This window comes from Rhipicephalus sanguineus, chromosome 3, assembly GCF_013339695.2.
Source record: "Rhipicephalus sanguineus isolate Rsan-2018 chromosome 3, BIME_Rsan_1.4, whole genome shotgun sequence".
Taxonomy (NCBI): domain Eukaryota; kingdom Metazoa; phylum Arthropoda; class Arachnida; order Ixodida; family Ixodidae; genus Rhipicephalus; species Rhipicephalus sanguineus.
In genome coordinates this window covers 177,760,314-177,772,148 of record NC_051178.1, presented here as the reverse complement: position 1 = coordinate 177,772,148, position 11,835 = coordinate 177,760,314, and the positions used below count along the sequence as shown (strand labels likewise).

Genomic DNA, 11,835 nt, shown 5'->3' with positions numbered 1-11,835 from the left:
TCATGTTTCGGTACCTTTCAGTATTATTCTTTTTTTTTTTCGCTGCATAACTTCGTGATATGGAGTAGCCGAGGCAATATGGACCTCAACCTCTCCACAGCAAAACAGTTAGAACAGAACAGGACAGAACAGCCCTTGCTTGCATCTTCGTGGACAAAGAGCTGTCGATGAACCAATATGGCATCAAAGTTTTTTTTTATTAAACATCGTAAGCTTCAACAGAAGTGCGGCGAATATCTGACATCGAGTGCCTTCCACGCTCAGCGCGAGATTTTCCCCACCATAGGCGTGTGCACAGAGGGGAGAGGGGGTTGCGCTCCCCCCCCCCCCCCTTAACCATTGAAGGGGGCGCCAAGTCTGCCCCATAGCTTTACTCTGTCGGACCTGTAGGCTGTCCCATCATTAATTAATGTACAAAGTTATGGTCATGCAGGTTTTTGACGATAATGGCGGCCGACGACGACTGCTGTTGCATTCCAACAACAATTTAATTCCTACCTTTGACCTCGCAAAGACGGTGACCAAAGGCAGGCCTTCGTGAGAGCAAGAAATCATTTAATTGTCATTTTTGCATCCATTGCGAAACTATTTTTTTCGGACTCGACCAAAGGCGGGGAGGATGGGGGCGCTGCGGTAAGTCATCGCCCCCCCCCTCTCCTGATGGAGAACTCCGCGCACGCCTATGCTCCCCACTATAGTCGAAACTGCAAGGTACGGTCTCAATGACAGAAACCTATATCACCCTGTGACCAGTATTGTCCTGAACACAGCGTTCAACAATGATAAACCTCGGTGGCCCTCACGGCGCAACACGGCTTTCTTGAGATCATCTAAACACCGCGAAAGTATGATCTCGAGAACCACCTCTCGGCGTTTCGCGTTCACAGTTCGCCCTCTTGCATGCCACTGGGAAAGCACATCTCGACGAACATGCTCTGCACGGAGTCGCTGAGCGCGCTGTCACGGCAGTCGACCAGAGAAGAGGGTGGCGTCAAGTCTTCCACGGCCGAGCCGAATGCGATCTGAAGCAAGTCGCCATCTGGCGCGACGGCGCGAGGCACGTTTCCCGAGTGGTTCTGCGTTTCCTCGGCCTCTGTCAACGAGTGGGTCGTGTCTGGATGCAGCTCGAAGTCCACCGCGCTGAATCCTGCGGCGGTGTCTGTCGCTAGCACGGCACTGCCGATGTCGCAGTTACCGGTGCTCTCGTTGCCGAAGCCTTCCAGGAGTGGCTCAGCAACGCCCATTTGCGTTGGATCCGCAAAGGAGTCGCCGGAGAGGCCGCCTGGAACATTTGAAGAAAAGTGGATTCACTAACTTGTTTTGGCGCTCTTTGGCCGTAAACGACCCTTGAACCATTAAACGCCATTTATCATGACGATTGATTCACTAACAACTTAATAGGGGCAGGACACGCAGTGTAATTGTAAGCTGGGAACTGTTGCCACAGCACGCATGGACGCACATTCTATAGACGCAAATGTTCTTGGCGCGCATGCCCAAGAACAGAAGCATACTTTACTTGCATAATCACAAAAGGTGCTTATGCATAAAGACCGCATTTTATAACTATATGCGTCAATGTTTTGCATGGTCTATACGATGTGCCCCGTGTCTCTAGTACACGGAGGAGTTTAACTTTCATTTTCTTAGTGCCTTGAACGCATGCAGTGAGTGGAATTTCCGCATGACGAACTGATCTTTTATACCTTTTTTCTTCATTCTACTTTTCATCGACTTGCCGTTAGATCCGCAACAATGGGCGGTCGCTAAGGCTAAATATGAAGAACGTGTTTATTATTTTTTTTGTGGTCGTCAAACGGCTCGCGGTTGGATACACCATTATCATGCACAATAGAAATACAAATTACTCCTTTTAACAGTGAAGCTGTTTAGCAAATCGTTCCTTGTGAGTCGATCGCATAAAAATATCATCATCTTAACGGGTATGTGCCACTGTGCGGCTATACCTGAGAACGAGTACAGGCAGAGAGAGAAACAGAGAGACGGAAAGAAAGATATAAGGAAAAATTCTCGCCGAAAAAACAATTCTTCACGAGGCGGGATTCGAACGCGTGTACTCTCGATCCGAAGGCGAGCGTCCCAACCACTCGGCTATCCAGCCACGCTAGCAGAGCATAACATAGCCTTGTATAGTATATTGTAGCAAGAGGGTGGGAAAGGGAAGTGAGCGTGAGAAGGAGGGAAGGAGTAGAAGAGGGGGGAGGGTAAAGCATATCACAGAAAGAATGAGAGAGAGAAATACAGAGAAAGAAAAGCAGAATGAAAAAGGAAGAGAAAAGAGAGATCGACGAAAGAGAGAGAAGGAAGTGGAGAGAGAGAGAGAAAGAGAAAAGATAGAAAGAAAGAGGAAGCAAGCATCGCGTCGTCTAGCGACCAGATACCACAACGCCTGTTCAAGCCACGCATGCGCAGTAGCTAAGTCACGCCCACCGACGGAGACATCGCGCACAACCTCCGCTCTATAGTGCACAGCCGGGCTGAGTACTCCCGAGCAGGAAGCCGCGCATATCGAAAGTAGACGTGTCAGTCGACGGGGAGTATGAGAGACGACGGGTTCGTGCTTCGCTGTACCAAGCTTTGCTCGACTTAGTGCAAACTGCCCGCATTGTTTCTTTATATTGATATGTGCATCTCTTCAAGAGATAGTATAAAAGTTGTCACTCTTTTGAAAAGGCAGAATAAAGAAAGAAGTATTCATTCTAAAAAGACAGGGCGTGCAAACACGGACACAAGAAAGAAGCCAGGACACCACAAACGCCGACTAACAACTGAAGAGACGAAGTATTCAATTGCGGAAGAGAAAATCGAATACAAAAGAATCACCCAGACAAGAGAAGGGAACGGGATAAACGCTGTAAACACTGCCATCTATGTGAATGTTATACTGCGCAGTAGTAAGCAGAACAAACGACATCGGGCTGATTCTAACGCATGAAATCAGTTTAAATGGGACACAAACACATTTCTTGTTTTATCCTTTGAAATTGACTTTTCTTCTTTGCTCTAGGCGCGTGTGTGGACCACCCTGTTCACACCTGACAAGTGACGTTGCTCATGTCTCGACACGAGGGATTCTTCCCAACGTCTGTTCAGTGACGTTATCTTGAGAACTTGAACTGCGTTGAGGAGGAGACACCCGAGTAGAAGAAGACAGGACGAACGTCTGCATTCGTCCTGTCTTCTTTTACTCTGGTGTCTCGTCCTCAGCGCAGTTCAAGTTTTTAAAATAATGTCTTACCAACTAGCCCCCCAACCACAGGCGTGCGCACAGGGTGAGAAGGGGGGGGAGGGGGGGGGGGCGGCCGCCCCCTCTAATCATCTAAAGGGGGGGGGGCGCAAAATCGGCCCCGTACATTAACCCTTCTAGTCACCTAAAAGGGGGGGGGGCGCAAAATCTGCCCCGGAGTTAGTAGGGTGAGGGGGCGCTGCGATGAACCTTTGCGCCCCCCCTGATGGGGAACCCTGCGCACTCCTATGCCCCCAACACACGCTCCTTGTGTTCAGTGAGAGCTTCCAGATCCACGTGACATCTCTGATTCTACAAGAAACATTTGCAGGTCTAGTTTCATTCTTACTCTCCACTCACGTGAATATATCTACGCAAGGAGTAAAAATAGGTGTTAGGCAAGTATACTCACTGAGGAGACCCTTGAGGACGTCGACGCTTATACCGGCGAGACCATCGACGGCTACCGTCGAGTCCGCACTGCCCTCGCCTGCCAACATGCTGGCTTCGGCAAGCAAGGAAGACAACCGCTTGGCGTCGTGGCGCTCCTGCTTGCGGAACTTCGCCCTCCGGTTCTGGAACCACACCTGCATTTACGCACCGACGTTATTTGCTTACACATCACTGAACCGCTGACGCATATTCCAAAAAATGTACGAGTACCACTGCGGTCTGATAAAAGTAGAGGATGTCTCCATCATAAGGCAACAGCCCGACGTAAAACTATGAATCTGTGCGAAGGATTATGCGCGCTGCTCAAAAATGTACTTCACCTTCTTTCAAACATGCAAATACTAACAAAATTAGGTGTAACTTGCCTCAATAGGAAGCCCTTATTGCTATACGTTGCACTTCATGGCGGTCGGCACATGCGGGGTGTTACACGAGGTAATGGTAATGGTGCGTCCATGTTTTCTTCCTGTGGGCGTTGGGTCTTATTAGGGTCCAGAGGTTTTCTCTCTTGGCTTTTCACTTACCAGTGTTGGGTTCAATCTGGCTCTAAAGGGCTTTCTGGATGCACATGGAACTTCTCGACCTACTTCGCTATGTAATGCTACCCAACAGAACTTTCTTTTCAGGATGATCGAAATTGGCAGAACGGTCCTGCCATGTCATTGCGTAATTAGCTAAAAAGTCACCGTCTTTACACACTGTGGGTGTGGTTGACCAGCGAAGCTGAAAGGAGACGGCCCCGGTATTTATCACTGGGTTTATCAGGGAGCCAAGCCATTCCACTCGGTGAAGGTGAATGGCCAGCGAAGATGCGTAGCGCACGACACATACGGGACACTGAATTTTGATGAAAGGTACAGAAAGTCACAGAATGTTCTTGAAAGGTACAAAATGCTACAGAAAGTCCCTTCTGAATTTAGCGTATGCTAATTTATTAAAGTTTTCCATTTGAACAGCACGCGTCTTTTTGCCGTGACATGCATCGTCTTGTCTGGCTTGCCGCGTGCGTTTGGCGTTTCGTGCACCATCTTGAGGAGCCATTCGAGCAGCACGCGGATTTTTTGGCCGCATTCACCGTTCCTCGACACTTTAGTGGACCAGTGGTGAGTAGCGGGATTTTGACCAATTTCTGTGGCACATACGTTTTTGTAGCACACTTGTATAGTTCACTGTAGTTTTTGTTTGCGGACGCTTCTTCATTTTTAGTAGAACAGTGGTGGGTAGTGGAGCTTGTGCAATTTGTGTGGCACGTACATACCCGCGCCAGGAACAACCTGCCCACGGACATTCATTTCGCCTCGGCATATACCGCTTCTGGTTACCAGCTCACATGGGACAGATCGAGGGTGCTCCGTCCATCTTCAACGAGTGGGCCCGCAGAGCTGCACGAGGAGTCATCGACCGCGTATACCTACCGAGTGGCACGGCGCTGAGGGTCTGGACAATAGGGATCCCCCAGCCACGTACAATGAACTAACGATGAATTTCTGTCTGAGAAGGCGAAAGTATTCGCCGCCGCACAGTAAATTGAACAGGCCTCGGGCATCGACGCTCAGACTCTTGCAGGTCGGGGCATATCCTAGTCCCGCACCCTTGCACAAGATCTATCCAGACGTCAAACCTTTGTGCGCTTTGCTCAGACTTTGTCAGCTTAGACCACAGGCTCTGGCGGTGCCCCGCGTTACAGGTTGATGAAGACGTTGCATCGTCCATGCATGGGATGCGGATTTGAAAACACAACTCTGGACACGTCCAACGGGCCTACGACGTGGCGGAGAGGCTAGGCCTATCTGTACTGACGTGGGAGAGGCCCGCTACGTGCTAGTTCACGCTCCAACGGACCTGAATAAAGTTTTTTTCCCCCATTCAATTCCATTCTATACAGAGCTTCGTTGTAATAACTCTACATATTTGAGAAGCATCCGACACAATGCGAGGTTTGTACTATCCGGAGGAGTCCTCACCTGTACCCTCGCTTCGGTCAGCTGTATCTTGGCAGCTAGGTCCTCCCTGGCAAAGACATCCGGGTAGCGGCTTTGCTGGAACGCCTTCTCGAGCTCCTCTAGCTGGAAGCTGCTGAATGTGGTGCGGTAACGCCGCTGCTTGCGCCGCTCTCGCCGCACACTGCCATTGCCGTTGACTGACACGCCTCTGTGTGGCGAAAAAACTCAGTCAATCAATCAATTAATTAATTATTCAATCAACTTGTTCCAGATTTTTTTTCAAGGCAGGTCGACGAGATGAGCGCGTCTCAGCTTCGCTTGACGGGCCTTGCCATGCCGGAAAATAGGCAGTGTACAGTAGCAAAGTATAAGTAAGAAATTTATTCGACACAACCACTCAACTACACTGAAACGCTACAACACTACAAACAAAGCCGCATGTACTTCCCACCACCACACAAATCACTCAACCGAGAAGACGCTGTTGTCTGGCGGCAGCTTCAGACTAATTCATTCCGCTGCCTTTACATCCTTCATCTCGTCCACCCCACACATTATCCCTCATACTGCCCCTATTGTGGAGCGAAGCCCATGGTGTATCACTGCACCTGGGAATGTCCACAACCACCGGGCTGCCGCCCTATTCCTTCACCCTCACATTTCTCCTGGGAGACTGCGCTGACCAGCTCAGAGCCGCAGGAGCAGCGTCGGCTGATCCAGCGGGCACGTGGTGTGGCGCGAGCCAATGCGGCCCTGAACTAAGGGCTCCACCCAACGAGGATAATCCTTGAGGCCTCCACAAATAAATGTTTTCTCTCTCTCTCTCTCTCTCGACACAAGCTTGTAAGTGCAACATAAATAAGCACAGTTAATTTAAGGAAACCCGAAGTTTCTTGATTGAGGGCGCGAATTTTCGAAGCTCTTAAAAAAAGACGAGTCAAACACTGTCCAATTCGATTCGCCACTCGACTCGACTAGTCACTATTCCTAAATATTAGTATGCTTCTAATAATATGCGAAAGCTTTACGTAGTCTGGTTGTGGCATGACAACTGGCATTTCATCTGATTTGTTCACGATTTGTTTGTTTGACAGCGCTGTGTGTGGTTCTCTTCTTTATCTTCGTCTTTTTGTGCGCCGCTTTTCTTTAAATATGAATTGTTCACGAACCCTTCATTATCCTCTTACTGGAGCAACGTACTATTGAAGATTTGTTCATCTTCCGTTACCATAATCCACCATAACAATGGAATCTCTTCGATCATAATGATATATATTGTAGTGGACATGGTGGACGCGAGGTGGGTGTTGTTTCGTCTCCCTCAGAACGAGTGGGAAACCCTTTCTTCTGGGTCCAGTTGACTATCCTGCACCGGAACTTAAAAACAGCAGTTAATCACATCAACAGATGCAACGCGGTAGGCGCCTCCTCCGGCCCAGAGAAGGCGCTTACGTGTGCAGCTGTTGCGGTGAACTGCTGCTCTCTTTTGATGCCCATTCAAGGTAATGAACTGCACGTAGGCACATATGTTTCCCGTGTGCTCACTGGAGTGGGGACTGGCTTAAGGCTGGTTAATTGTGCATTAAGTGAGGCACACAACAACGCCTTCCTTGACGTCACCATGTCAACTACAATATCCACCATTATAATGGGAAACATTCCATCATAATGGTGGATTATGGTAATGTATGATAATCAGTAGCACATCAACAGCATTTTTTCCTGCGGCTACGCATAGTTATTAACCTGACGCCATGTTTCCATGGTGTCAGCCTAGCATGCTTTAGCACAATATTGTGCATCATATTGCCCGTGCCCACAGAAATGCTTCGGCCAGAGCGACCGATCACTCCGGACTTCTCGCTGAGTCGACAAACCTTTTATTACAATTAAGTGGTTCGTGTTAAGCGACATTTTTTTTTCATTTTTGCGCGAGTCGATAACAAAAATTTGCAGTGGCTTAGCTCGGCTATCCCAGGATATACGTAGCGCTAGCTAAGGTTCAACTGATTATTCTTAGCTTTCCTGGTTGTAGATTCTCCGCTTTTCTGCGCCGCTTAGCAGCATTTGCGCTGTCCTCCATGGCTATACCACACTGGCAAACGCGAGCCAGCCGGTCTGACAAAGGGCTAACCTCCCTGTCCTTTTGTTTTTCTTTTCCTCCTCCTCCTCCCCGCTGTATGTATACCCCCACTGATACGTCTGCGTGCGCGCGCAAAATGAGAGTCAAATGCAGTGTCAGACGGCCACTGCAAAATGGCGCGCAAAATGCAGTGTCAGACGGCCACTGCGCAACGGAGGCGCACAACTGGGCGCGCGCCGGCGCCAATGCGTCTGCCACGGCTATGACGTCACTCCTCTGCGCAGACTGGTGAGGTGCGCGCGGCGGCGGCGGCTCCGGTGTGCCAGCTGTGCGCCGTGTGACGTCAGTGCTCCTCGCGCAGGCGCAGCACGGCTCTCAAACTGCCACGCGAAACTGCTCTGCCTCGGCCAGTGTAGCTAACGCTACAAAAAGACGGATACTTTCACGTCGTTTGGCGACCCGAAGGTTCGGCTCATCCGGGTTTTGTATGCGCCTCAGTATATCAGCGATGCATCTGGGTTGGCACATGCAGACTGTCGTTTGAGCCTACTTATGCTACAAGCCACTTTTTTGTTATCTGCAGAGAAAATTCATTTATCTAGGAAGTCTCCCGTCAGTGCCCCTTTGGGAACCATTTACAACCTTCGGCACGATTACAACTTACGGCTTTTTGTGGTGACACCGATATTAAATCTAAATACGCTCTTGCGCTCGAATTCGTTTTGATATGGTCGGCGATCACCGTCTGTTGCGAGTGAATGACATTTTTAGACGCGCACACTACTTCGACGGATATGCCCAGTATAGCTAATTTTGTGCAGCAGCCTGAATGAGCCTGGCGCTGAGAGAGCGCTTAAAAGCCAACGTCGGCAGCTTACGGGAGTCACAGAAATATGACATTCGTATGCAGTGAGCGCCTCTGAGTTAGGGCGACACGACAGTAATGCGAAGCTGCAGCAGTGAGAACGAAAGGCCAGTATACGGATAGCACGAAGATGTACAGGTACGAGGATGTAAGAACACGTTTGCAGGGAAGGCGACCGCGGAGTAGAGATCGACAAAGGACGAGCACAGGGACAAACACAAGCATTAACTTTATACGAGTACACAGTTTCGTGAACACATGACCGCAATTGCGAAATGGGTGCAATGATGAAGTAATAACAATAATAATGTGAAATGCACACAAGTTAAACAAGCTAAACATCTACAGAGGAGCCTTAATTTACAAATTGCGCTGTATGAAGTGGGAACGAAATGTTTCTGTCTGCACCGGTTATTAGTACTCTGTGGCTATATACCGCACTCACTTTCACTAGCACAAAAAGATGCCCACTGCTCCATTTCGGACTTCAGCTTGTTTAGCCAAGAGGTGCAATACTAAGGTCTCGACTTCATTTCGCTTTTACAGGCCTGCGAAAATGAGGTGACCTAAAGGCAAGCCACCGATTTTGAGAATTGCTTCGGGCTTTGCTGCTTTTCCCCCGTATTACGATTTCATTTTCAACAAGCTTTATCGTGGCAATTCACGCGAGTGCAACAGTGTCAGTGTGTGTCCTCAAGACGCATGCTGCTTGAAGACCAATGCGTGCCAACGTTTTCTATTTCGCGTGCGTCTACCATACAGCCATTGTCCTTTCGCAAGCACCTTCGCTCGAACCGTTAAAAGTATGCATCATACGCCTTTGACTCACCCGGTCGCTTGGCAGGCTTCTTCTGCGGTCACTTCGTACAGGCTTCTGTCCTGGCTCTCCGAAACCAATGGGTCACTGAAGTCCACCTCGGTCCCATCGTCCGCAGGCGCTACGGCGACACTGTCCCTGGCATCTAAGGGATCTGCAGTATTGTGGATTAAAAACACACGGTCACAACGCAAGCTTATCTTGAATGTCATAGAGCCAATATGTAGTCATGTTCCTACTGAAGTCAGAGAGTCGTTTCAGAGACCTGCAAGAGCTTATTGAAGGCTTATTCCTGCTTACTATTCGTGACACTGAGCGGTATACTCTTATTTTTTACACATATGCTGACCACTTATTTCCCCTTTATCTTTTATGTATTCAGTCTGCCTACGATACTTGGCTCCATATGGATATCGTAAGGAGTAAAACTACGCAGTGTGTGGCGGGTGTTAATGAACCGTGTACCGCAACTCATGTTTAGTGGCCCGATTACTGAGTGACACTCTCAGTTGTCCGAAAACCTTGATAAAAATAAAAAATAAAGATGGGATGGCATGTGTTAAGCTAACGGTCCTATGATTAGAGTAGACATCAAAGTATTTCATAAATTTAAAGTTGGCTCCTATATCTATTATTCAGTATAAATTAGCATAAATAGTCATTACTAAAAACGCCTCAGGAAACTGGTACGAAATTGGTCGTTGTCCAAGTGAAGAGTTATTTTTCATAGACCATTCTGTTTGAATTTCTTCCGCAGTTCTTCAGCTGAACAAATCCATCAGACGTTGAGACGCTTTAAGCTTCTTGGCACACACAAATGATTTAAATTTGAATACTGTGTTGTAACTACAATAACATTTTCATTGCAATACATTGTTCTCAAACACTTGTTTTGTAACCGACAGTATTTAAATAAAATAATGTGTGCTGTTCTGTACTTTTCAAATCTCTGTTCCTACCACTCTGCCTACGTTGTGTGCAATATATAAGCACAAATCTAGAAAACCGAAAGAAAAGGGATCATCGTCACCTGAAAATGTGCCGGTGGCATCGGCGTCAAAGTTGTCGTCAAACACAGAGTCCTGTATGCACAACGGGTTGAAATCGTCCATCAGATCACAGTACTCGCCTTCCGTCGTTGGTTCTGAGACAAGGCTGTAGCCCACAGCAGCCGAGAGTTCGTCGTTCATCTCGTTTTACTAACTAGACACTCCACACTTTTACTCCTGCTCTACGGTGAAGATGGTTTCAGTTTTCACTTGCACATCCAGTGACCCTTCTTCTGAAATGCCTTCGAGAATACAAGCATGAAACAGACCGACAGAGGTGCCTACAGACGTTGCCGAGTGCAATCTCGTAGTTACGCAGCACCGTCAGATAGTGGATCTCAGAAAAACCATTACAACTTTAAGTACACATAGTACGTGCAAAGGTCTGCAAAAGTCAGAAAATCAGTCTTAGAACAAAGAAGCTTAACAGCGCCGCTCATCAGATGTCTTACGAAGTTGGCCCATATCAACAGTTGGCCATCCTACTGCGCAGCAGATCATCTTCCATGTAGAGCTTGCTGTAGAAATATCGACGATGATTCCAGCTTCCAGTGTAGCTTGACGTTACTCAGCCCAACGTTAACAGGACGTCGCGATCATCGAAATATTGCCTTCGCGTATCACAGTATGTACCAGTTGTGCAGATGTCTCTTCGTGCCAAGTCTGTAACGGTAACCGTCCGCGGTACTGTGGCCAATCGATCTCGTGTTCCTTGCGTCCACCCGAGCAAGATGTCGATCTCTCTTAGCCGAGAAGCTCTGTACGCTCTTGAAGACTCCTGTAGTGCGAGCATATACTGTCTTGGCAACGTGCGTCGTGTCTTCCCCTTCGTAGGCTACAGACGCGCACCTGCCTTGCCCACCTGTCTAGGAGAGCTGTCTCCTTGCCGACGTCTGTATAACCGTCCGCCACACCGTTACGAAAGGCTCCTCTCGCGCTCTATATAGAGTACTGTTTTACAGCGAGCGCCACCAATGCAGCGCTCGGCCGCTTTTGTCGAGGACGACGCTGGGACGAGAGAAACCGCAGGGGCTTCCCTAGGCTGTCGCTCCGCGTAAGCCCGACTGCAAAGGCTACCAAACGGAGGCAAAGAAATCGGCAGTGCAGGGAAAGCAAAAGAAAGCAATAATAAAGGAACGTTGGAAGCGGCAAAGGTTGGTTTCACGAGGATTAGCCGAAGCTCGACGAGGGAATCCGTGTGTTTCGCGCTCGCTCGCTCAGACTTTCGCTCGCCGGAGGCACAAGAAATGTGCGCGCATAGCTCAAGAAGAAGAGAAGGTATGCGCTGCGCGCCGAGGCTCGTGTGGCGTTTTGTGCTGACTGGGCTGGCTCGCAAGGGTTTCGTCTGTTTGGGATCTGTGTCGCGAAAAATGCATGC

General features: G+C 48.7%; 1 protein-coding gene across 1 annotated transcript; it reads right to left on the bottom strand.

Annotated features, from left to right (window-relative positions):
• Nucleotides 1-803: 803 nt before the first annotated feature.
• On the bottom strand, nucleotides 804-10,598 carry LOC119386128 (visual system homeobox 2). The gene is made up of 5 exons (XM_037653472.2): nucleotides 10,439-10,598; nucleotides 9,421-9,562; nucleotides 5,665-5,851; nucleotides 3,660-3,834; nucleotides 804-1,282 (listed from the first exon to the last, which is right to left on the bottom strand). The coding sequence occupies exons 1-5, from the start codon at nucleotides 10,596-10,598 to the stop codon at nucleotides 882-884; spliced, it is 1,065 nt and encodes a 354-aa protein (XP_037509400.2). The 3' UTR covers nucleotides 804-881.
• Between the last annotated feature and the right edge of the window lie 1,237 nt (nucleotides 10,599-11,835).